General features: G+C 41.7%; 1 protein-coding gene across 8 annotated transcripts in view; it reads left to right on the top strand.

Moving 5' to 3' along the window:
• Positions 1 to 27858, top strand: part of LOC147015434 (actin-binding LIM protein 1-like) — a 283326-nt gene that overhangs the window by 226103 nt on the left and 29365 nt on the right. For 6 of the 8 annotated variants that reach the window (XM_085850179.1, XM_085850183.1, XM_085850185.1 and 3 more), the window contains 3 exons: positions 9998 to 10118; positions 23464 to 23562; positions 24041 to 24088. In XM_085850179.1, coding sequence (XP_085706305.1) covers positions 9998 to 10118; positions 23464 to 23562; positions 24041 to 24088 — 268 coding nt within the window. The remainder of the gene's footprint in view (positions 1 to 9997; positions 10119 to 23463; positions 23563 to 24040; positions 24089 to 27858) is intronic. The other 2 variants (XM_085850181.1, XM_085850180.1) reach the window with 1 other exon arrangement.

A 27858-nucleotide genomic window follows, 5' to 3' on the forward strand; every position in this document is an offset into this window, starting at 1 on the left:
AAGCCTTTTGAATACATATGTAGTATATACTGTAGTGTCTCCAATCATGGCGGGGCGTACGATTTTTTTTTTGAAAATCAAAGTGGGGCGTGGGACAAAAAAGGTTGAGAAACACTGTTCTGGACGATTCTGTGCTTCCAATGCTGTGGCAGCAGTTTGGGGAAAGCCCTTTCCTGTTTCAGCATGACAATGCCCATGTGCACAAAGTGAGGTCCATACAGAAATGGTTTGGCGATATCAGTGTGGAAGAACTTGACTGGCCGGTACAGAGCCCTGACCTCAACCCCATCAAACACCTTTGGGATGAATTGGAATGGTGACTGCGAGCCAGGCCGAATCGCCCAACATCAGTGCCCGACCTCACGAATGCTCTTGTGGCTGAATGGAAACAAATTCCTGCAGCAATGCTCCAACATCTAGTGGAAAGCCTTCCGAGAAGAGTGAAGGCTGTTATCGCAGCAAAGGGTGGAGGGGGTGACCAAATCCATATTAATATCCATGATTTTGCAATGAGATGTTGGACGAGCAGGTATCCACATACTTTTGGCCATGTAGTGTATATTTATATACCAGTGGGGCATGCTTGCACACTGCAAGCAACTACTCTGGTGCATCCTACGTGCATACATATTCAATGAAGCTTTATGTATTCGATGTCGTAGATTGTGAAAGAGCTTTACATACAGAATACTATATGATGAAGTGTATTGTGTTGCATTCTGCAAACAGCTAAATAACTCAAATAAATCAAGAATTAGTGATTATAATGAGCTCTTTATTTACAAGTTAATAGCTTCAATATTTTTTGATGTAAATATGGCAAACATTATAAAAACAAGATGCAGAAGAGTCGTGTGTTAATGTTACCTTGTAACCAGTTCATGTGCAAGCTCCATCGTCTTGAGTCACGTGACTCAACTTGTGCATGCCTGGTGTTGGCTTAATGGTTAGGGTGGTGGGCTTGGGGTCCTTGGGTCCTGAGTTCAAATCCTGCTCGGCTGTTGAATTAATACCATGTGGGGTTGACTCGGCCTGTCATCCTTCTGTGGTCGGCAAAATGAGTACCAGCTTGCTGGGATGATTGAGTCATTCGATTATCCTGTGTTGGAGTAGTGACCCGTCCAGGATTGTGCCCAATAGCCCAGGAGACTGCTTCGACGGCACCAACGCTCTGCACAGTGTACGCTCCCGATGGATGGGTATTGGCATTGAGTTGCATCGGTATGCAAAATCTCAGCTTTCTACCACACCTTGGTGCGAAACATTTATGTGAGTGAGTGAGTCAGTAGTTAGAATATATATATATATATATATATATATATATATATATATATATATATATATATATATATATATATATATATGTATATATATATATATATATATATATATATATATATATATATATATATATATATATATATATATATATATGTGTGTGTATGTTTGTTGTTGTTGTTTTACTCGCGGCGAGAGTGAAACAAAATTTGTCTTCTGGAGTTTTGCTCTCGAAGGCACACCATGTAGAAAATAGATAACACGCGGGTAGGTGGAGTCTGTCAAAATAGTTTGTTTGGAATCCCTGTAAATCCGACCTGGCGCAGTGCACGGTGTGCACATGCAGTGGAGCTGGGACTCTTGCCTCTCTCGCCGAACAATGAAGTGGTTTAGGATTAGAGCTGGGAAAAGGCTCTCAGCTCACTGCCCACACTGAGCTTCATGTAGGCGAAAATTGAGTATAGGTTGACAACCTGTCGACAAGGTGTGGGCAGAGCGCACACTTGCCAGTAGAAGCAGGGTATTACAAAACCTTTTGGTGGTTTCGGATAATATTTTATATATATATATATATATATATATATATATATATATATATATATATATATATATATATATGTATATATATATATATATATATATATAATAATGGGATAAAAAATTTTTGTTAGGGCTGCAAATTGGCATGAACGGAGCTAGATAGATTGCGCACAGAACTCTAAGCTTCGATTTTTCGATTTTTTGGGGGCGTTTTTTTTCGATTTTTTTGACCACTTTAAAGGGCCGTTGCTAGGGCCCGGGGTCCCATATTCGAAACCACACGATTCCCAGAAATATCGGTCCTACCTACCAAATTTCATTGGAATCGGTTGAGTGGTTTGGCCCCTATGGTTGACCAAAGTTTCGCAGAGAGACAGACAGACAGATGGAAATGTCCAGAATAAGGGTGCTCTAAGAGCAGCCAATATATATAGGTTTAGGATAATGGGAATTTACAGCAACGTTAAAATGCTTCATTCCCACACTGCTTTCATTGATCTAACCTCTCTGGTTTGTATGTTTTAATGCATCAAATCGAAGATGCCAACTGTTATGGATTGTACGTGGAACTTTCTGAAATCTAACTCATGCTCCTCAACTACAAAACGCTTAAAATTCTCCCTGTTTTGAGTGAATATGATTGTTGTTTATCCACACACGTTATTTATGCGTGATTTCTACATTAGTCTTCTTCAAGTACATCAAATAAACACTTGTCAATCTTTTATTCCAAATAAGAGGGAATGGTGCAATCATTTTATTATATAAATAACTAAAGTGTGGTGTGAAAGCTCACTGGTGTGTGTCGCTTTGAAAAGCTGTGGTCACGTGTTGGGAACATTTTATTTTTGCCCAAACCTCTCTGCCGTCCCCTGTTGGCATTACATTGGAAGTTCAGCCACTACAAAGCGGAATGTATGATTTTACCAACAGAAAGCCGGTTTGAGCATTAGAGTACATTAACCGCGGTGAGGGACATTGAGCTGAGCTCTCTTTTCCTCTAAGAAAAGGCAATTGATTGAAGCACAGCCACACCTTGCAGCCCACTGTGGTTATCATAATCTTATTGGCTTTCAGTTAATAAATCCATTGTTAAAATTGACTGCCAACACAAACTGGCACGAGCCTTCATGAAGACGAGTATTCCATTGTGGATAAATTTGTTCTTAAAATGATAATTCCAATTTGTAAGCTGCTGAAGTCTATGTAATCTAAAGTTGTGTAGCAGATGACAATACTTTGTTTTTCACAGACTGGAACTGAGCCGGATTGCATATTTAATTTTCATATCCATCCTGCTAGCTACAATTTATGTTCTTAAGGCCCGGTCACACCTTGACGTTTTAGCCAGCGATGGCAACATATTAAAATGTATCTAAAACGCTGGCTTACGTTGAACTTTTGATGTTTTTTTTAAAGATTCGGACGTATTCATAGCGACTTGGTCTTATGTATAACGCATTGGTAACTACACAGAACGTTTCGTTGTGTTATAGATAACTTATACCAACGAATGCTGAACCTGTTGTCGGCCTACACAACCGATGCCCAACGATAGTCTAACTCAGGCATAGCGCGTTGCACGCATCGCCGACGATGTCATGACGTAGCCTATTAAAAGGCTGACGCACAACGATTCAAATCATAACTGCCGTAGAAATGGAAGGGTCAAAATCGCGGTCACACCTTGGCGATCTTGCCAGCGTATGCCGACGTAACAAAAAGTGTATCTAAAACGTTGGGGCACGTCGAATACGGTATGAGTAAGTTTGGTATGCGCGAGTAGAACGCTAAATACGCTATCATAAGTCGTAGTAAGTAGAGTACGTCAAGAAATTTTGAACATGTTCAAAATTTTACGACGTACTTGGCGTATGAAACACGTTCGCATGCGATGGGGATAAGTTTTACACACGATATGTGGACGCTTACACACGTCCACAAAGGCTACTTATAAGCTACTCATAAGTCGAAACACGTCGCGGTAATGTCTTTTTTACGCGAAACTTATTTCTAACTTATGTTTGACGTGCTTTGAACCAATTCTTTACGTAGTCCCAACACACATCGACGTATGTAGACGTATTCCAATGACGTCTTCCGGTCGACAAAAAAAATAAATTAACGTGTTTCTAGCTTACAACTGCCATATAAAGACGTGTTCCCAGCGGTTTTGGGAATTGGTATATAAAAATGGTGTTCATAAAAGGGGAACCCAACAGTTTTTTCGAGTCCTTTTTGAGTTGATGTCCATGTCAGCAGTAACAGTATCAGTATCAGTATCAGTATTAGTATTAGTATTAGTATTAGTAGTAGTTTGTTCATGTTGGCAGTAGTAGGTGGGTGTGAGGGGGAGGGTGTGGGTTATGATGGATCGTCCTTGCGTCCGCATGTCCACGGGTAGGTTCATAGGCTGCCACTCAACGATTTAAATGGCTGCATCTCCACTATTGAAAGCAGACGCTTGCGCTCAACAATTGGATTTTTTTTTACACTCAACGACTTTTAAACGGTACCACTCAGCCATTTTCATTGTTTACAATGAACGATTTAAATTGCTGTCACTCGCCTTTGTTTTTTTTTTGTTTGTTTTTTTTTTTTTGACGCTGGGGTTTGGAAATTTGAAGCGTTTCTTCTGAACGTGTTAAAACGCTCAAACTCGACTATTTTAAATAGACGCTGCCGATGAACAATTGGAATCATAGCCAAGCTCGACATCGAAGTGTGAACATCCTCGTCATGCCGAAGAAAAGTTTGAAGAATGCTGCAAATAAGTGTCCTGGCCGTGGCCGTGGACGCTGACGCAAGGACGATCCATTATACTGACATCTTTCAGCCTATGAGTAACTTAAAAGTAACGTCTGTCGACGTGTGGCAACGATCGCGTAACGTGCCAACAACACGTTAATCATAGGTAGGAAATAAGTTTCGGGTACACTAAACATTACCTCGGCGTGTCTCAACTTATGATTAACTTACAAGTAGCATGTGTTGACGTCTGTCAACGATCGCAGACCGTGCCTACAACTTATGGCCAGCGTAGCGGAACGTGTGAGTCATACGCCGGCATACGTCATGAAATTTCAAGCATGAAAAAATTTGAGGACAACCGAAAAGTACAACGTTTAAAGCCAGCGTACAACGACTTATGGCAACGTACTACAACGTATGCCAGCGTGCTCTTAATGTTATCAAAACTTACCCATAACGTATTCAACGTTTGCCAGCGTTTTAGAAAAAAAAATTCAAAAATCGGCATACGTTGGCTAAAACGTCAAGGTGTGACCGGGCCTTTAAATTAACTGCCAATGGGTACTTAGACAGAGTGTAAATGTGGCAAGCGCTCCCTGTTGGTCAGAACCCTTGCAGCAAGTGCTGTTGAGTACACAGGGGTCCATGGCCACCGTTCCGGTTAAGCAGTGATATGTATGAATTTATTTATCTTGCGTTATTCTGTTTCGAAGTAAACTATTTTTCCTTCCTGCATTTACCCTCTTGTCCTCAGCCTGTTGCCAAACTTTCAATCTTTCTTTTTGCCCCTTCCTTGTTTCATTGTCCTTTCTCAATTTAATTTTACGCAATTTATCCCACCTTCTTAAACTTTTAATATTCTCACAAGGTGACACTTTATTTTATATTGCTTTCTTACTAAATATATTCAGTTGACCTTCCATTTAATTTGATCATCTTGGTGCTGTGATAAATAGTTATTTTCATAGTATTGAAAAAAAACACGATTAGGAAGTTGCAGGCTGACATGATGGCCGACAGATACGCACACTCACCTCTCAGCCATCTTGCCTGGGTTTGAATACCCAGTGATAAACTGTCATACTGGTGTTCCACAGGCAGTGTGATTCACCAATGTGTGTGCCGTCTCTCGGATGACCGTTAAACTATTGTTTAACGTCCATTGATTTGTCGGCATTCGTTTGTGGACATTAAAGAAACCCCAGTGTCCTTCGTGAAGACTAGACGAGCCATCGCCGGCACCATGACCAAATTCCAAATTCCTGCCCTCACTACAGCTGGGAGAGGGATGCCAAACCACCCAGCATGACCCTTGGCCAAGAAACTGCTTTGACAGAATACGGGAATATTGTCATCGGCTCTGTCAGTCAGTCTGTCCATCATGCCATCTCCTCATAAATAATTTTGCAGAAATTCACCAAACTTGGTAGTTATGATCATCACATGGCAATAAGGTGTGAGAGTAGTGTCATTTTGACTCTGTCCCCTGGGGCGCTGGGGTGGGGTCAAAAGGTCAAATACCAATTACGAGTACATTTTTAAACATTTGTTCATGAAACTTTGTTTCTGCAATCAACATTGGGGAATGCATGAAATATGTAACAATTTTTGGGATTTGACCCCTGGTTCATGCCCCAGGGGGTGGGGACTTAGGGTCAGGGGTCAAAAGAGAAGATTTTTATAAATTAAAAATTTGATATTGGGTCAATTCCTGGTGGAACTTTTGCCATATTTCAACTTTGCTTTTGGTGGGAAACGTAAGGGTTTACGATGGCGTGCCATCGACTTCGCTGCAGTTGCAAATTATTTTGATTTGCTCTTGACACCATTGTCCGATGATTTCCTCATCATTTTCTATAAAGGCATTGCTCTGGGATAAATATACATGGTTTGGCAGCGAGTTTGACAGGGATATATGTGGTAAAAATTGTTGTATACTTTTGCATTTTTGAGGTAAGAAAATCTTGCATAATGTTACAGTTTCATCTTGCATTTACCATATGGAATGGCATTATGGTTAGAACATCGGCTCTGATTCTGGGAGTTTGGCAGTTCAATCCTGACCCTGATATTCATTCCAAATGGCACTTGCTACTTCCTTGCTTGATGCTCAGCATTTAAATGACAGAGCACAGATAAACACCAGGCTGTGGCATTCCTTTTCTTTCTTTTCAGCAGTCTTATGTCTGCTGGTTGCATCATTGGTTAGGGACGTGGCTATGCCGCTGATGCAGTGTCCCTATTACCAGTACACCGGTACTAATTTTGCTGAGCTCGGACAGATGACAGGCTGTCAACCCCACCTGGTATTAATTCAGCGGCCAATGGGGCTCAAACTCAGGACCCTAGGGTCCCAAATCAGCCACCATTACCGCTAAGCCAACACCAGGTGACTTGGCATTCCTTAAGGCCCGGTCACACCTTGACGTTTAGCCAGCGATGGCAACGTATTAAAATGTATGTAAAACGCTGGCTTACGTTGAACTTTTGATGTTTTTTTTAAAGATTCGGACGTATTCATAGCGACTTGGTCTTATGTATAACGCATTGGTAACGGACACAGAACGTTTCGTTGTGTTATAGATAACTTATACCAACGAATGCTGAACCTGTTGTTGGCCTACACAACCGATACCCAACGATAGTCTAACTTCGGCATAGCGCGTTGCACGCATCGCCGACGATGTCGTGACGTAGCCTATTAAAAGGCTGACGCACAACGATTCGAATCATAACTGCCGTAGAAATGGAAGTGTCAACATCGCGGTCACACCTTGGCGATCTTGCCAGCGTATGCCGACCTAAGAAAAATGTGTCTAAAACGTTGGGGCACGTCAAATACGGTATGAGTAAGTTTGGTATACGTGAGTAGAACGCTAAAATACGCTATCATACGTCGTAGTAAGTAGAGTACGTCAAGAAATTTTAAACATGTTCAAAATTTTACGACGTACTCGGCGTATGACACACGTTCCGCATGCGATGGGGATAAGTTTTACACACGATATGTGGACGCTTACACACGTCCACAAAGGCTACTTATAAGCTACTCATAAGTCGAAACACGTCGCGATAATGTCTTTTTTACACGAAACTTATTTCTAACTTATGTTTGACGTGCTTTGAACCAATTCTTTACGTAGTCCCAACACACATCGACGTATGTAGACGTATTCCAATGACGTCTTCCGGTCGACAAAAAAAAAAAAAATTAACGTGTTTCTAGCTTACAACTGCCATATAAAGACGTGTTCCCAGCGGTTTTGGGAATTGGTATATAAAAATGCTGCTCATAAAAGGGGAACCCAACAGTGTTTTCGAGTTCCTTTTTGAGTCGATGTCCATGTCAGCAGTAACAGTATCAGTATCAGTATAAGTATCAGTATTAGTATTAGTAGTAGTTTGTTCATGTTGGCAGTAGTAGGTGAGTGTGAGGGGGAGGGTGTAGGTTATGATGGATCGTCCTTGCGTTTAACGATTTAACGATTTAAATGATAAACTCAACGATTTAAATGGCTGCATCTCCACTATTGAAAGTAGACGCTTGCGCTCAACAATTGGATTTTTTTTACACTCAACGACTTTTAAACGGTACCACTCTGCTATTTTCATTGTTTACAATGAACGATTTAAATTGCTGTCACTCGCCTTTGTTTTTTGACGCTGGGGTTTTGAAATTTGAAGCGTTTCTTCTGAACGTGTTAAAACGCTCAAACTCGACTATTTTAAATAGACGCTGCCGATGGACAATTGGAATCATAGCCAAGCTAGACATCGAAGTGTGAACATCCTCGTCATGTCGAAGAAAAGTTTGAAGAATGCTGCAAATAAGTGTCCTGGCCGTGGCCGTGGACGCTGACGCAAGGACGATCCATTATACCGACGTCTTTCAGCCTATGAGTAACTTAAAAGTAACGTCTGTCGATGTGTGGCAACGATCGCGTAACGTGCCAACAACACGTTAATCATAGGTTAGAAATAAGTTTCGGGTACGCTAAACATTACCTCGGCGTGTCTCAACTTATGATTAACTTACAAGTAGCATGTGTTGACGTCTGTCAACGATCGCAGACCGTGCATACAACTTGTGGCCAGCGTAGCAGAACGTGTGAGTCATACGCCGGCATACGTCGTGAAATTTCAAGCATGAAAAAATTTGAGGACAACCAAAAAGTACAACGTTTAAAGCCAACGTACAACGACGTATGGCAGTGTTTTTCAGCGTGCTCTCAATGTTATCAAAACTTACCCATAACGTATTCAACGTGTGCCAGCGTTTTAGAAAAAAAATTCAAAAATCGGCATACGTTGGCTAAAACGTCAAGGTGTGACCGGGCCTTTAAGTAGTGCGTTATGTGGGGAAGAAGATGTCTCGTTAATTTTCCACTTGTTACTGATCCCACTCCTGACACCAATTGTTATGGGTTCGGCACATGTGCTGGGCTCATGAGGTGCGTACTTGGACCCGCCGCCATTCTGACCCTGAGGCCCCGGACCACGGATAACTTCATGGCCCGGAGGGTTGTCCACCAACCACGTATGCCGGCAAAAGCAATTACACCAAGCAGGGTCCTCATGTCCACAGCTGTGTTACCTACTCGTTGGTACAACTACTACCTCAGCTAGGGTCCATGCCCTCAATGTACATCCAAGTACTTATTACCCCCAACCAGAATTGTGAGTAGCGCTGGCTAATCATGGAGCCAATCAGTGTGGGAAAAACTTCCCATCTATCTATTACGTACATGCTATATCAGATCAATGAAAAAAATGACACAAATGAGAATGTTTGGAAATGTAACAACTGTATATTTACGCAAGGAAACAATGATAATTAAACCATGTATTTATATCAGAAAGCAACTATCAAGCAATCAAAGGCGAACAAAAAGACACAAAGAAAAGACTTACCCCTAATACGTATTTCCCCTCATATGGACTTACTTCCACACACGAGACATGGTGCCATCACTCATCTGGGAAGAAGACATAGGAGGAGCAGAAAGAGGCAGTTCGGAGCATTGGTTCCTGGCTTTTTATGTGCCATACTGAAATGACTTTGAGGGAGCAAACTTCACACAAGCATCTTTCACATTGGTTCGCATCCGACGGGGGCGGGTGCAGCGATGGTACTGTGGATTAGCGGCTGTGGTTAACCCCCAAAGTTACCAGCTGTGTTTATTTGAATTCAGGTCCATTGTCGTGTAATGTCTTTCTCTGCATGTGTGATGTGTATATGTGATATGTATCATAGCAACTCCACGTGCCTTATACCATGTAAAAATAAATAAATGAAACGGCAGTTTATACCCTGTAAAGACAATGGTCTGCAGAATTGTGCTGAAGAACTTGCTAATTTGCATATTATTGACACCATTTTGTATCGTCTTGAAGTGCTTTTTAACACTATTGTTTGTTTGCACGTCAGAGCTACCAGGATAGTCGAGACAGAGCAGAGCGGCGCATTAGCCAGAGTTCGCTGAGTGCCTACGGCAGGCACAGCTACCTTGCACCTTCAGCCCGATCCCCACAGCATTTCCACCGACCAGGTGAATGAGTGTGATGCCAAATAATGTGCATACAGTTATTGCTGCACTCGAGCAAATTTTTCAAAACATATGTATTTCATGAGAACACACATTCCGATCTTGTTATAGCTGTATCAGTCTTGTTTTTTCTCACTTTTATTTTATTTTGTATTTTAATTATGCAATCACATCAGCACTTATTTTTGTTTTCTTGTCTCGGGTTTAGACATAAAATGTTTCTGAAATCCTCGTTTTATCACAAGGTACAAATTATGCTTAAACAAGATAGTTCAGCTTGCTTTCATACCTTATCCTTAATAATGTCATTTTAAGAAGTTTATATTGCAATCTACAAATGGTTGATAATCTTCAATGATGAATAAATAACATTCTCAACAGCATTGTCAATCCCTGAACAGCTGTAATTTTCACTTATTGTTACTGATTAATTATTTTACAGGATAATTAAGAGATCTGATGCACTGCAAAGATATCAATCAAAATCCGGATCTCAGGTCACATGTCTGCATCATAATATACTGCATGATGACACGTTTTTTGTGACAAAGTTGTCAACTCTTATGGTGAAAAAGAGATCTTGAGGTTTATACAAAAAGGGTGTGACAAGTATATTGAGAAGGCCATCAGTATTTTTATTCTGTTTCTAAAACACCATTTCATTTTGGTAGGCCTATTTAACATCCATATCTGAACCAATCACTTATGACACTGGAAAACGTCTATGTCTAGGTTTGGAAAAATGGAAAACGTGATTCAAAGTGTTTCCTTTGAAGGGAACCCAAGCTAAATCGATGAGATGCAAGCGTTGGTATTTTTGTTGCCCAACATGCCGACTTGTCCTTCGACACCCTCTGCCATTTCAGTGCTATTTAATTTTGCATTTAATTTCCTTCAACATATTTAAGCACAATGCACAATATTGTACATCATAACAGAACAAAATATAAGGAGACATGAATCCCAAAATGCTCACTGCTTGTGTCATGCACACCTTTACACAAAATGAACAAATGTACATATTTATGTACAAGGAAGAAGCTGATTACATATTGAGAACTAGAAGGACACTCGGTGGAGCCCATATCTCCGCCACGTAATGCCTGATCCATGAGAACATATCAGGCCCAATACAGTTTTGAAATATCATGCTATACATACAGTACTATGTCGTTTTTGGCCCTATCTCTCAATGATGAAGAATCACTTAAAAAATTAAATAATCATCATATCAAGATCCGGATCCGTCCACAACTTTTTGAGATATCCTGCACACAAACAGACAGACAGGGGTGAAAACATAACCTCCTTCATCTTCGGTGGTCGAGGTAATGAATGAAACATGGAATAAGGTCAAATAGCTACACGTAAATATTTTAGTTGGTATGGCAAATAAAAGGCTTTGCAGAAAACCTGAACATACATTAATAACATCATCTATATCTATATGTTACTAAAACTCTCATCTTGTATATATGTATGTATGTATGTATGTATGATTACAGTATGTTCCCGAAATACAGTCAAAACGGGACAGGATAGTGCAAAAAAAATTGGGCCACCTAACTCACCATTCTCCTGCGGTGTGCAGTATCAAGATTCATTAAAATGGGGCAACGAAAAAATTATTAAAAAATCAATTCCTGATTTAGTCAAGTACTCTTCGGGAGAATTTGATCAATACAAACAACCTCAGCGGTATAGTTCGCTGGAGCTATCTTTTTTTCTTTTTTTCTTGAAATGATTTATTAAAAAATCTCACACATTTAGTACAGACAAAGAACAATTTATTTTTTAAGCATAAAATAAACATCGCCATTTTGATCTAATACTTCTGTGTTCATTCATAAATAAAATTGTGTTTGGAAGATTACGCACGATAATTTATTCCACTTTCTTTTCTCCATTTTTTTTCCACATTGACGCGCAATATCAAGTTTCGTTCAAATCGGGCAACAGACAAAATTATTTTAAAAATCAATTCCCGATTCAGTCAAGTACTCTTCGGGAGTATTTGATCAATGCAAACAACCTCAGCGGTGTAATTTGCTGGAGCTATCTTTTTTTCTTCTTTTTTTTTTTTGAAATGATTTTTTTTTTATCAACCGCTGTCACAACGGAAACCCAACGGGTTAACAGGTCATCTAGTACGATATAAAATTTGAGAAGTGTTTGTCTGTTTATTTGTTTGTTTGACTTCGATGCACTCTGAAGCTTCTGGGCAGAATAACCTGAAAACTGGTGTTTGTACTTGGTGTTTGCCCTGGAAGGTTTTAGGCATTAAAAATAAAATTCATAGCCTGGGGGATTTAGGATGGGGTCAACACATATTCTCTCCATGTGACTGTGTATCATATAGCATGAGAGGGGGGTTCATGAACAATTGATCAGAAAGGCCTAAGGAAAAGGTGGAGTGTTTATTATTGTGGATTATAATTTCCCAAGGATAAGAATGATTGCAGCAATGGGGAAAGAGCAGAACCAAGGAGGATTTTCGAAATGTATTCCATGATTGCTTTTTGAACCAGTTTGTAGAAAAGGCCACGAGAGGAGGATGTGGGGGTGTGGTGTTGCATCTTTTTTAAAGCATTGATTCCAATATGGTGGAAGAGGTCGATGTATGAGAACATCTGGGAACAAGTGACCACAACATGGTGTGTGCATCTCATTTGTTGAAATGTGGAGTTCAGGAGAGTAAGGTAAGGCTGTTGGGTTTCAGGAAGGCAAATTTTGACGGTATGAAAAGAGAGTTGAGTGCATTAGATTGGGTAAAGTTAATGAGTGGGTGGTCGGCATCACAGAAATGGACAACCTTCAAGGAGCAATTGTGTAGGGCAAAGAGTAGGTACAGAGTGTTTCATTAAAAAAATAATGCAACCCAAAGTTGTTTTTCTACTTTTTAAAAAATTATTTCAAACAACATGAAACTTGTACATAAGAATCTTTGCAATATGTTGAATAAAGTAACGCAAAAATGAAACTACTGATTTAAGAAGTCACAAAACATGTTCTAAATGGCTGCCTTGGTGAAATTCGTGAAATTGGTGAATATTTATTAACCCTCTTGGTGAAATTGTCGATAACTCGGCTGCATTCCTGAACCAGAATAGCTTTGATGCTTGTGGCAATTGCATTTTTGAGGTTATCATTAGTCTGAGTTCTTCCCTGGTACACTCTATTCTTCAGGTAATCCCAAAGATAGAAGTCAGGTGGGTTGAGGTCCAGAGAATAAGGTGCCCATTCAACATCTGTCCTTCTTGAGATGATTTGATCACTGAATTTCTGTTGTAGCCACTGTATCGATCTATTGGAAGTGTGAGGTGCTCTGTGGAAGGGGGCATTGCAATTCTGGAAGACACCCCTCCCGGCAGGAAAGAAATGCTGCAGATGATCACTCAGTACCATTAAGTAACAATTTGCATTGACCTTACCTTCTAAGGGAATGACTGCACCCAAATCATGCCAGGAAAATGTGCCCCACAACATTACAGATCCACCAGAACTCTTCACTGTTGGAACCAAGCACTCAGGGTTGTGGAGTTATTTAGGTTGGCACCACATGTTCACTCACCCATTTGTCGAGAGCATTGTGAAATTCATCTGAACATATCACATTTCTCCACTACTCGGTAGTCCATTGCCTGTGCTCTTTGCACCAGTGGACTCACAAATGTGCATTGCCAGGTGTGATGAGCAGTTTGTGCACTGCAACCTGACTGGTGTCCCACTCTGTGGAGTTCTCGGCGGACTGTTTTTGATGAAACTGGCTGCCTGTGCCAGATTGATATTTACAGTCAATTGATCTGCAGTTACTTGCCAGCTTTGCCTTGCACTTAAAATCGATGCATGGATATCACGATCCTGGAGTATGCACTTCCTCCCACTGTAGCTACTTGCTGATGATGTCTTTCCATCAGAGTTCCTTGCTGACATCACCTTATACACCATTGCATGTGAAACCTTAACAAGTTCAGCTGTCTTTGTCATGCCCCATCAATCACCCATCTTTCAAAGTCACTGAGGTCTCCTCTTGCAGGCGTGCTATCCACAATTATAGGCAACAAGATCTGTGCAACATTTTAGCTTTTCAGAAACTTACATTCTAGATAAGGTATTGTCATCGTGCACCGTCCGTCTGTCTCTTTTTTTGACTTCTCTGGCTAAACCACTGGGTCGATCCGGCTGAAATTTGGCAGCAACGTTCCTCTCATGATTAGTAATAGGGATTGCAGATTTTGTTCCGATCACTGGACTTGAAGTAGGTCATAATGGCCGACATAGTAAATTTCTTCAAAAATCTTCTTCTCCAGACCCACCAGTCAAAATGCTACCAAATTTGGGTTACAACATTAAGCCAGCAAAATAATGTTAAATTTTGGAGGTTATGCCGATCACATGACCGGAAGTTTGTCAAAATGGCCGACTTAGTCAATTTTGGGGAAAATCATGCAAATGCCTTCAAAAATCTTCTTCTCCAGACCCACCAGTCAAAATGCTACCAAATTTGGGTTACAACATTAAGCCAGGAAAATGATGTTAAATTTTGGAGGTCATGCCGATCACATGACCGGAAGTTTGTCAAAATGGCCGACTTAGTCAATTTTGCGGAAAATCATGCAAATGCCTTCAAAAATCTTCTTCTCCAGACCCACCAGTCAAAATGCCACCAAATTTGGGTTACAACATTAAGCCAGGGAAATTATGTTAAATTTTGGAGGTCATGCCGATCACATGACCGGAAGTTTGTCTAAATGGCCGACTTAGTCAATTTTGGGGAAATCATGCAAATGCCTTCAAAAATCTTCTTCTCCAGACCAACCTGTCAGAATGTTATCAAATTTGGGTTACAGCATTAGGAAAGGGTTGTGATGTTAAATTGTGGAGGCCATGTTGATCATGTGACTGTAAATGTGTCAAAATTGCTGACCATCAATTTTTGGGAAAATTGTGTAAATTCCTTTAAAAATATTCTCCAGACCCACCAATCAGAATGCTACCAAATTTGGGTTACAACATTAGGCCAGGGCCCAAATATAGCTACAGGTCCTGTGGTCCTATTTTTTTTGTCCACTACCTGTATGTCTGAGGTGAACAAGTGCTTCTTGAGAAGATCTATACAAGTAGGAGTGATGGAAGTGAAGAAACAGTTAAAAATACTAAGGGATGATAAATCTCTGGGGCCAGATAATATGCAGAGAAGAGCATTGCGGGAGGTGGCAGAGCAGATAAACATGAGGTTAACAGATGTCTTTGACAGCTCATTAGGGTCAGGACAGGGACAAAAGGATTGGAAAGAAGCAAATGTAACACCACTATTTAAGAAGAGATCCAGGGAATATTTGGGGAATTATAGACCTGTGAATTTGACTTCAGTTGATGGAAATGTGTTGGAGTCATCAAATAAGGAATGTATAGGGGACCATTTTAATTATTTCAAACTATTTAAATGTTGTCAGCATTAATTTATAAAAGGAAGGTCATGTTTAACAATTTATTGGATTTCTATGATGAAGTTTCTGACTGGGTGGATGAGGGAAGTGCAATGGATGTAATTTATCGAGACTTTCAGAAAATTTTTAATAAGGTACCACATAGGAGGCTGTTGGCGAAGATGAGGGCTTGTGGAGTGGCTGGTAGAGAAGCTAACTGGATTGTAAACTGGCTTAGTGAGAGGAAGCAAAGTGTGGCTGTGAGTGGGAGGATATTCGATGGAGAGGATGTTGTCGGGCTACCCAAGGGATGAGATCTAGGACCGTTTTTATTCATAATTTACATATGAATGATTTGTAGTGTAGAGTTAAGAGTTAACGTTCTTAATTTGCAGATGTCATTAAGCCTGGAGACCAGGTAAACAGCAGGAAGGGTGGGGGGAGGGGTGATTGATCAGATTCAGGAAAGTCTGGATACCTTGATGGACTGAGCAAAAGATTAGCAGATGCAGTTCAACACAAGGAAGTGTAAGGTGCTGGGGTTGGGTGAGGATAATGAAACTAGGAATTATATAATGCAAGGGCAGTCTTGGAGCATATCACAGAGGAGAAGGATCTGGGGGTGGTAATAGATACGGAAGGTAAGCGTGCCAGACAGCTATAGGTAAACATGATAGGGTTTTATGCTTTATTTGTCGGGGGATAAATTATATATCAAACAAGGGAGTGTTAACACTGTATAGGAATTTAGTAAGGTCTCATCTCAAATATTTTTCCAGTTTTTGTCACCACATAGAAAGGGTTCTGTGTCATGCCACAACATTGATTCCAGGGCTAGCTAGACTAAGCTATGAGTAGCAGCTGAATGAGAGAGGACTTCATACATGTGAAAAGAGGTGATTTCGAGGGGACTTGATTAAGATGTTTAAGATAATGAAGGATAGAGACAAAATAAATGCAGAAGGCATTTTCAGCAGAATAGACAGTGATAGTGTAGCGGCATCATTTTGTCTTTGATTTTAAATGTAAATATGCTTGAGCCCTAGATTATCAGGGGATTTCCGGTTCCAGGTGAGCTGGAAGAAGGATGAGTGGGTCGTACGGTGGTGGTTTGAAGAAAGAGAATTGACTTGGAATCCGAACGTCTCGGACATCTTTTCTTCCACACTAAATTAGTGACCCCGACATGATCCAAATGGACGGACAAGGAGTTAAAAAGTGTGCAACCAGTCACCGGGAATGACCAAGCAGCCATTCTCTTCTCAAATACTCAACCAGCTTCATCTGTGGCAGTCGTTTCAATAAAGCTGCCGCCATTCTGCCCTAACGAACAGCAGCTTTGGTTTATGCTAATCGAAGCACAATTCGACACCTGCAACATTACTACCAAGTTGGAATACATTGTTGGCTCCTTGTCACCTGTGTATGCGGCAGAGGTGAGAGATATTTTACAACAACCTCAAACGAACAACCTGTACACGATTTTGAAAGCTGCACTCATGCACACGAACCCAGAGGTGAGCATCGTGCCACCATCTGCTGCTGAACGGAAAAATTGACAGGAATATTCATTACATTCCGCTAACAACAGTGCAATTGCTACTTTTGGAGAATGTCTCCTCCAGCTTGACTTGGGTTTACGTCACTTATTTCCATTGGTGTTTATTATTGCCAACACCATATACCCGATCCTGGGTGCAGATTTTTGTGTCATTTCAATCTCTTCGTAGATGTCAAACATCTTCGTCGATTGGATGCCTCAACACAGCTTACACAGCATCTGAGGTCGCAGTGGGTGCAGCCATTCACCAGTTTATCGATACCGACTGACAACCAATGGCCTTCTCTAAAACACTAAAACCAACAAAGCGGAAGTACAGTGCCTTTGATTTGGAATTACTCACTGCATACCTTGCCATCAAACACTTCTACCACTTCTTAGATGTCAGGCAATTCGCTGTCGTGACTGACCCACAAACCTTTAACTTTTGTTCTATCCACCAATTTAGACTCTATCTCTTCTCACATGCTTCGCCAACTCAGTTATATCCCACAATTCACCACCGAGATTTAGCACATCAAAGGAATTGGAAACTCGACCACGACGCTCTATCACACAACGAGGAATTGTCGTTGTCTTCTACCAGCACACTGGCCATCAATTTTAATACACTTGCAGCAGCATAACGGGAGGACATGGAGCTCCACGGTCTACAGTCTACAGCTGGTTCGCTTACATTTTGCAAGGTACCACTCCCAGGGACAAACACTAACCTCGTGTGTGATGCATCAACAGGGCAGTCGCACCCTTCCGTTCCTGCGGCATTCTGTCGTACACTTTTTGACACTTTTCACTCACTCACGCACCCGGTATTCGTGACTCATCATCACGCACTATGTCTGGCCACACATCAACACCGAAATGTGCTGTTGGGCCAAGCAATGTCTTCAATGCCAACGCTCCAAGATCCATCATCGAGTGCACCACTCGGTAGCTTTTCAACACCAGATAGGCGTTTCTACAGGATCCATGTGGATATTGTCAGTCCCTTACCACCTGCAAATGGGCACCGCTATTCACTGACTTGTGTTGACCAATTCACGCATTGGCCGGAGGCTATACCGATAGCTGACATCACCGCACCAATCATCACCAGGGCCTTTGTCCACACCTGGATCACACGTTGTGGTATTCCATCAGTCACCACTATGGATCATGGGAGCTAATTTGAATTGGTTCTTTTTGTGAGCTGACTCAACTCCTGGGTACCACCATGTGCGAACCACTGCTTACAACCCAGCAGTGAATAGTAAGGTGGAGCATTTCCACTGCCAACTCAAGTCTTCCCGGAAAGTGCATGACAAGCACTGGAAGGACGTCGTACCTATGGTCCTGCCTGGTACACGAGCTGTTCTAAAAGACAACCTTGGATACTCTACTGCAGAGTTAGTGTATGGTGCACCACTTCATCTTCCGGGAGAATTCTTCTCAGCATCCAATGACACCTAGCACGATGCCACCAACTATGCCAACCAACTTCGTGCGGCCAGCCTCCAGGTGACACCAACACATACACCTTTGTCACACCGGCGTTTTATTCCCTTGGAATTTTCTAAGTGCACCGACTTATTTGTACACCATGACACTGCCCGGAAACCCATGCAGCAACCTTTTGACAGACCTTATAAAGTTCTACAACACACTGAGAAGACCCTCATACTCGATATCAACAGTGGTCGTGAGACAGTCTCCATAAAGATCACTTGAAGCCAGTTTGTCTTGATGCAGCACCAGAACTGACCAACTGGTTGACACCTACTACCACAATACCCTTACCATCATATATACGACTCACTCTGGGAATCATGTACACTTCGTAGCATGATATTTATGAGAGTACATTTTTCTGTTGACCATTTCTCTTTGTTGTGACTTATTTTTACATGGATAGTCAACATGTCTTCTTTGACAACATTATGTATTTTGTTTGTACCTTCTGGTTGATTAACACACTCAGAAGTGGAGTCCTTTAGGGGCATCGTTTTTGCCTTTGATTTTATAATATGTAAATATGCTTGAGCTCTTCTTTATCGGGGGATTCCCGGTAATGGGTGAACCGGAAGGACGGATGAGCCGGAAGTAGGACGAGTGCGTCGTTTGGTGACGGTGTGAAAAAAGAGAATTGACTCAGAATCCGAACGTCTCGGATGTCTTTTCTTCCACGCTAAAATAGAACCAGGGGCCATAGCCTGAGAGTGAAGAAGAGGAGAGGTAAGACGACATTAAGGCTGGGTCTTTCAGTCAGAGTGGAGTTACCTCCTCCACCGAACATTGGTGGAGGTTATGTCTTCACCACTGTTTGTTTGTTTGTTTGTCTGTCTGTTTGACTGTCTCTGTGAGCAGGATATCTCAAAATGGATGGAATTGGACAAAACTTGGTGGACAGGTTGGGTGTGTGATGAGGATGCATTGATTAGATTTTGGTAAAGATCCTGATCTGGATCTGAAAGGAGAATTTTTTTTTCTGTGATACTTCACCATTGAGTTTGAGATTGGGCCAAAAAACGATATATAGCACAATATATCAAAAGGTTGTGGACAGGTTATGACAAAAATTAGTTGGGTATGTGACAAGAAGAAGCCCATTCGATTTTAGTTGAGGTCCAAATACAGATCCGGCCAATCAGTGGGATGCAAAATGTAAGGATCTGTGGTTAGATGGACTTGTTTGGTCTGGTGTTTGTATTGTGCAGGAATGATGGGCTGAATGAGGTCCAGATACAGATCCAGCCAATCAGTGGGATGCAAAATGTAAGGATCTGTGGTTAGACAGACTTGTTTGGTCTGGTGTTTGTATAGTGCAGGAATGATGGGCTGAATGGCTTCCTCCTGCATCAAAGTTCCTTGGTATTCCTTGTTATTCCTTGTTATTGGCTGATTAAATCTGTTTAAATAATAGAAAATAATTAAACTATTTTCTTTACGCAACTTTTGTAACAGAGGCGCTTGTGGTGAGTGAGATTAGAGGTCTGGCAAGTGGAGGAGGCCAGAAAGACCTGAATGAGTAGAACGTGTACACTGAATTAATTGGTCTTCAAAATTGATTACAAATGGGGCTGAGAGTCCAGTTCAGAAATATGACTGATGACAGCACACTCACCTTTGAGCTCTATAATCTGGGATTCAATTCTTCACCTAAGAATAAAACTGTCATCCTCCAAAGCATGGAAATGATTGTAGTTGGAATGGCTCATTACTCACAAAAAAGCAGCAACAACTTTTTGTTGTTGTTCCCACACGAAGCAGCAAGCAAGGTTCAGCTCCAAAATTACAACCATAGTGGGGCAGATAACAGCAATTTTTGAGAGGAATCGTGCGAATGATGATACGAGCATCAAATTTGGCACATTTGTTCTCCAGGGGATTCTAATCAAATCTGCCTGATTGGTCATTTGAAAATCCAAATTTTGAAAAATTTTGAAAAAAAAAAAACTTCAAAAAAGTCAAGATCACGAATCAATGTTGGATGCTGGCTGAGATTGGTGAATGTTTCAGAAACATCATCAAAGACGTTCCAAGTCTGCCATGCAGTTTTCTTCCCTTTACCGCGGAAGGCAGACACGACGTCACATCCAGTGAACGCATGGAAGTATGGGATCCCTCTCGCTTTCTCAGGCCCTATTGCAGAAACTACCTCATGGACTGGAATCCATCGCACCTTGGCTCCTTGGCCAAAGGCAATCCACATGTTCTCAAGACCGAGTTCCTGTAAGGATGGCAGTACAGATATTGCTATGACTAGTACGTCCGTGTCATTAGCCTTAATGATAATGGACTTGCTACCATCCGTCGTTACATCCCTGGCATGTACAAATATTCGAGTGTCAGTTTCTTCATGACAACACGGAGACACAGCATCCATTGACTTCCTTGTGTTGCTAATGGCATCTTCTCCTTTTGTGACAATGACTGTGCTTGTCGTCTGTGCTTCACACATCTTTTCTGCAAGGAAGTGAAACAGCTCAGTCTTGTTGCTGTCATCTCGAAGAAAGCTTCTCCAGTTACTTGGGGTCTTACTGGTTCCTGTCACTCTTCTTCTGATTCCTTGCCCCCTTTTCGACCTTGCCTCGGACTTCAGACTTGACTTCTTGTGCACATCAAACACTACGTCCACCCTCTCGTACCTGGCACCATAGGATTCCACCTTTGGGATGATATCTTCTTCAGCATAGTCATCAAATATCTTTGAAGTGCGTGGAGGTAGGGCATTGATAAGTGCTGAGCCATCAACGATGACTGCATCTCCCCTTGGTTCTCTGTCTGGGATGTTCACTTGCACTTCAAGAATTTCAGCCAGCTGTGACTTGAAATTTTTTTGAAGTTTTCTTTTTTTCTTCAAATTTTTGAAAATTTGGATTTTCAAATGGCCAATTGGGCAGATTTGATCAGAAAGCCCTGCAGAACAGAAATGCCAAATTTGATGCTTGTATCATAATTTGCACGATTTTTCTACTATCTACTACACAACCACTGAATCGCCTTCATCACAGGCCAGAAATCTTCCTTTTATGTGTCATCCGAGGATTTTGCTGTCAGGGTGTTGTATCAATGAATGTGCCATCCTTTGGCATAATTTCCATTTGAGGGACGGCACACACATATCTATGCCTCGCCCTGCAACGTGAAACACCAAGATGACGGTTTATACCTGAGCCAAGATTGAAACGCAAGCTAGAAAGCTCAGAGGCAAGTGTGCGTAGCTCAAGGCCATCCTGCGAGCTGTCCATCATTATTTTCCTGAACAAAATTAAGCAAAATTTACTTTCAAAACACAAGCGCATTTAAAGCGCGTAATATAATGTATTTTGTAATCCTTTTGTTACTGTATATATTGAATTAATGGTAATCTTTCCTGGTGTTATGAAATACTTTGAACGATGTGTCATTTGTGAAATGACAGCTTGAGATGTGCATGAAACATTTCTCAAAGAATAAAGATAATCTTCCACAACTGAGGATTGCACTTAAATAAATCCACACATACCTCCTAATATAGGTTTTGCACTTGATTTAAAAGCAAGTGTACACTCGTGCTTCATAATCCTTAATTACAGGTAAATCATAGCAAATCAGTCTGACATAATGGCACAGAGTAGGTATCCGTTGTCTGGTGTGGGTTTGATTCCCGACCTGACTATAAATTGTCAGATTGGTGCCCCGCAGGGCAGGGTGTTGCATTTCAAAGTGTGTCATCCTTTGGCTGGATGCGAAATTGAATATCCTGCCTTCTAGAAACAGTTAGTGAACATTACAGATCCCATGGGCTCTCTCTTGAAGATTAGGTGAGTTATTGCCGGCACCCTGAACAAAATCTAAACTCCTGCTCAGATGAGTTTGAGTTGAACACTGATTCTGATCAGCTGGTTTGTGAAAGACTTCAGCTAAAAACTCCCTGGCCAATCCTGCAAGAAGGTGGGGATAATTGGGACTTTAGTAGTAGCAGCAGCAGCAGCAGCAACAGCAGCCTAACTAATCAATTTTCATTTGTACAAACCTGAATGTTTACAACCGATTCAAAAACGTGTTTAATGCAACTAATATTTTGTATGATGACTTGTAATTTTAGGACCAATAATCACTTTTTTCCCCATATATACTGGTGCAGATATTTTGGCTGGTGGCACAATAGTACACATCACCCTCTATCATATGCTCATCTTTGGTCCATTGGACAAATGGCCCCACTGGTAGTTATAACTCTGCTTTGTAGGTGATAGATATCCAGTTTCCCTCTCTCAGCTAAAAAAAAAAAATGCATCATCATCAAGGTAAGGAGATTGAAAGTTTGACATCATTCTCCCAATAACACGTTAAGGAGATAATTCACAAACCAGCAACACTGCTTGGTGTGATGGGGAATCACTATCCCGACATCGCATGTTGTCACTTATAAAAATTAATGGTTGATGTCTTTACTTAACCCCAAGTCCGAAACACATGTGCATTAATACACAACATATTTATTCAGTGTCCTGTAAGTTTCTCCTGCTCCATGCCTTTCCATTTCCTGAATATTTAGGTGAAAAGCAGATCTAGAGCTTCAAACTTTACACCTGCACATCTTCCGCATGATCGAATCCAAATTAAGCAATATACCTTGAATGACATTTTAATTCTGTCATGAATGTTAAACCTTTTTTTTTGTATCCGTATACAATCCAAGTAAGACTTTATAGTTTCACTTGCACAAGACCCCTGCTGCATTTCCCCTCTGCTGCATTTGCTTTTTTTGCCTATTTTGCTAAACGCCTGATCTGTTTCGTCGGCTTTACAATGAAGGCTTCCATCTTCCAATTTCTTTCCTCCTATCTGCTGCTCCGGCTTCTCCCCACAATTTGCTTGACTGCTCTTCGGACAGGCACTGAGCCGGGCCATATCTCGCCTTTCCCCTTGCGAGCGGACGGCCGGCCACTAACGCCAACCACCTCTTCGGTCCCAAAGCACTTTCATGTGCCAGGTAGGTGACCCTGGAGAGCCTACGTTTCACCTTGGCTCCCAGATGTGTCTGTCTGTTTTCCACAGCTGTGAGCTTGTGGGCCCGTTGGCCTAACATATTCTCTATAATCCATAACTCTCAGTGGTCATCGGATATCCATACAGTTATCATTGTGGACATTTTGTTTGGTGTATCTGTACGGCATTTCTAATATTAGTTCACCGTTTCTAAACTCTATAGGATATATTGTGCAGATATTTTCAACTTTAGTGATCTTGCACCCACATCATTTCATCCTCGGTTGTTGTTGTCCATGGGTATATTTCCTGTTCGCAAACATTACATGACACATGGTACAGAATAAAGTTTTCAAAAAAATGTTAAAAACACTCCAGTCTCGGCAGCCCAGAGCCTGACGTTACTGCCAATTTTTAGATTCCAACAAAACTAGATTTTGAAAATGTCATGTGCATTTTATTTTTATTCCTTCATCCCTTAGAGGGTGTGGAAAACATCTTCAAGAAACCTCCAATTTACAAGCAACATGGTATGTTACAACTCTTTCTGTCGACCTGTATTTCCTGCATTTTATTCCTCCCTTTTCTCAATAACTCCAAACCGAATCATAATTGAAAGTAAACGCTTCTTCTCTCTTCCTTTAAAATAACTTTAAAACATTTTAAAATGCTTCACTTTCCTCATTTCTCTGTCAGCAGTACCCTCCGTGTTCTTCTTGTTCATCACCAAATTTCCTCGTCTTCTTCACAAATATTATTTTTCAAAACTGTTTGTCAGCTATGCGCTTGGTCCACCAACCCTCCTCCCACACATACAGCACCACCTTTCTCCATGTCTTGGACAAAAATTCTTACCTCTCCTCCCATGATCTTTATCTCTGTTTGTCCATTTTGTGAGTCTTGAGAAGTCCAGTTTGCAGAGGTCTGTCACAACAATTAAATTCCCTTCACTTCCCTGAAAGGTGTCAGTACCCCCATCCCCTCCCTCCTGACCCCAACGTCTCCTACAAGCCCATGTCCTTTAAACCTCACCTCTTCTATGTGTCCCCTTCTTCAGCATCCCTCCACTTCATGTCCCCTCTTTCCACAATCCCCCTCACCCAACCCAACCCACTCAAAGCTTAATGTCTCCCCTTTCTGCCTCCCTCCTCAATCCACCCTCTCACAGCTTCCTCCTCTCCTCACTCCACACCCACCACCCCACTCCCATCCTGCACCATCCCAGGACTTCAACATCCAAGACATCTGCTTCAACCTGACAAATCACTCCATCCAGGGCACAATTCATAAACTAGACATCACCTGTTTAACAGACTCCTTCCTTCCACAGGAGGTCCCTGACTCCTCGGTGTCTCTTCCCAGCTCTACCGTCTCCTCCGATTCGATAGACCTGAACCAAGCCCCCATGGTGGAGTTGCAGATGACATCAAGAACTCAATTTCTCACTGCTCTTCTGCTGATCTTACACCTCCCAAATCCAGTAGTACCTTTGGCTATGACTTCCCCTCTGCTCCCACCTCTTGTTTGTCAGTGTTTTACTGCCCTCCAAACAGTGACAACTCCATCTAATTCTCTTTCTCAAACAACATGGACCAACTTTTAACCACTCATCCCATCTCTCTCTTCCTCAATGTGGCAATTTCAATTGCCACAATGCAAATTGCCTGTGTGGTGGAACCTCTCTCACAAGCCATGCCACTTTTGCAAAGGACTTCTGTGACTCTATGGGACTAATTCAATATGTGAACTCCCTGACCTAGATTTCTCCCACGAGATATCCCTAGAGGCAAATCCTCCCTTCCAGACTTGCTGATGACTAACTTTCCCACAAATGTATCCTGCTCTTCCTCTGCTCCATTTACTTCACCTGATCATATCCTTGTGAGAGACAATAACATAGGTATTCAGAGAACTGCTTCAGTGCCGACGAGTCTGGCAGTTCACTCAGGCAGACTGGCAGGAATTGTAAGCAGCCATCTCATTTCAAGACTGGTCTCCTATATCTACTGTCCCTGATATTAACTCAGCCTGGGAATTCTTCCACAGAAACCTCCTCTCTCTTCTCTACCAATTTATCTCATCTCGTATTCAGTTTTCCTCCCCTTCTCACCGCCATGGAACAGGACACTAAATCTTGTGGTGAGGCAGATGCTCTGAAACAACTTGCCTTCTCTTCCCAGAAGCAAACAAAATCAAAGGCAATCTCAGATCATTCCGCAAAACCCTCAACAAGTGTTTGTCCACTCTCAGGGAGCCAGAAAGCAACATCTGTCCAACCTTAAGAATGGACTTTCAAACTTGTCACACCCTCCTCCAAAACCTGGTTCCTCTACTTCCATAGCCAGTGTGGCTCTCAATGGAATCCTTTCATCTCCTTCCTCTGTTAAAGCTGGAGTGCCCCAAGGCAGGGTTTTGGACATAGTCCTAATCCAAATCTTCATCAATGATCTCTTTGATTCACTGGAAAATCCCCTTTATATTTGCCAATGTTTCCACCCACATCCTTCAGACAGGCAGGCTGCACCCTCCTCCCTCTCTTCAGACCTTGAAAAAAATCACAAGCTGGTCAAACACTTGGAATATGTTTTTCGATCTTGACATTCAACCTCAACCTCTTTCTCCTTCTTTCTCTCTCTCTCTCTCTCCCTCTCAATCTCCCTCCCACCCTCACTCTCTCTCTCCCTGAAAGGACTGTCTAGCAAACCTCCCATTTACTTTCTCAACAATCATCTTTGTGACGTTCAGTCACTCAAACTTCCGGGTCTTGCTGTCAGCCATGATCTTTGTTTGGCAAACCACATTTTAAGTTGGTCTCCAAAGCCAGTTGTCACTCAGGCACCCTGCATCATACAAAGTCCTTCCTTGGGATACCTATCCACCTACAATGCCTTCATCCACGGCTTCATCCCCTCTGGTCTGATGCCCCTCCCTCACACCTTGCTCAGCTTGACGCCATGGAAACCAAGCTCTTCAAGATTATTGGAATCTCCCGTAATAAAGCTGAGTCTATGGGCCTAATACCTTCCATCGCAGATGGGTCAGTGGTCTCTCTGTCTTTCCTTCCTCCTTTCTGGTTCTCTTTTCTTTCTGTGCTTTGTTCCTCCCCCCCCCCCTCTTCCCCCCACAGGTATCTGCAGGGCGCATGTGGTCGATGATCAAACCCTTCTGGTAAAACTCCAAAAATCAAATTGACTGATCACTTCCACTCATTCGTTGCTCTTTTTTCCCCACCTGTGGAATGAACTTCCATGTTTTCTGCAATCTCATTCCTCCTTCCTGGTCTTCATGACAGCTGTTCACCACCATCTCAGCTCATCCCCGAGCCAAATCCAAGATAGTTTCAACCCTTGTTTAACCTACACCTCCTTCCTTCCAAATTGTCAGTTTTTCCTTCCGTAGTTTAACTAAGTTTGCTTCCATATCCTTCTTGTCCACCCCTTGCATCCTCTCTTACCCTCATTCCTCCACACACCCATTATTTGTCCAAGTCTCCCTCTATTTCGTCCTTCAACTCTGCTGTTTGTCTCCCTCCTCCCTACGGTTCCTTTTGTTCTGTTGCATCTCCCCCTCCCCACCAATTTTACATCCATTTGACATGCTTGTTCAATATTATTTGGCTTGCTTTCCTCGATAACATCATTTTCCTTTCCATTTTGTTGCAGTTGATGCATTTGATTTTTGTATCATTTTTAAACTCATTTCAATGTTTTTTTTTTTCTCTTATTGATTACTTTGCTTTGTTTTCTTTATTACATCCCCATTTCCTCACCCCCGCTCCCTATTTCCCATTATCACATATAACATGACACTATGGCCTGCATTATTTTCTAAGTAAGTACTTTGAGTTGTTTCTTTACTGTGATGAGTTCTAAAAGTCAACTATCTGTTTAATTTGTCCATATTGAGTTGGAGCTGAAAATAACATCACTAATTTTAGAAGAGAATATTCTTCACTTGAATGGTTGTAATAGTAAATCAAAAAGACAAAAAGCGAGCTTATTTACCTGAAAAATCCATATTATTTGTAGTATTATGAGCCCATCCCCCGAGCAGAGAGAGGTCTACCTCCGCGCCCCGCGAAGCAGGAGCCAGCCGGGGTTTTGCATTCGCTTCTGTGTGTGTCAATCCAGGCTTTAAATTTTTTTTAATCATTTGAACTTTTGTCATAAAATTTTCAACAAACTCTTATTATGAAAAAATGGAGAAGTCTAATTGATAAATGGGTCAAAATGTCAATGGGAAAGGTCCCAGTGAGTAGAAATGGACCTTCTCAGCCCGTCCTCAGTGCGTCGAGCGCGAA

Source organism: Eptatretus burgeri, chromosome 12 (assembly GCF_056783735.1).
Source record: "Eptatretus burgeri isolate ZD-2024b chromosome 12, Ebu_testis_v1, whole genome shotgun sequence".
In the NCBI taxonomy this organism is placed as follows: Eukaryota; Metazoa; Chordata; class Myxini; order Myxiniformes; family Myxinidae; genus Eptatretus; species Eptatretus burgeri.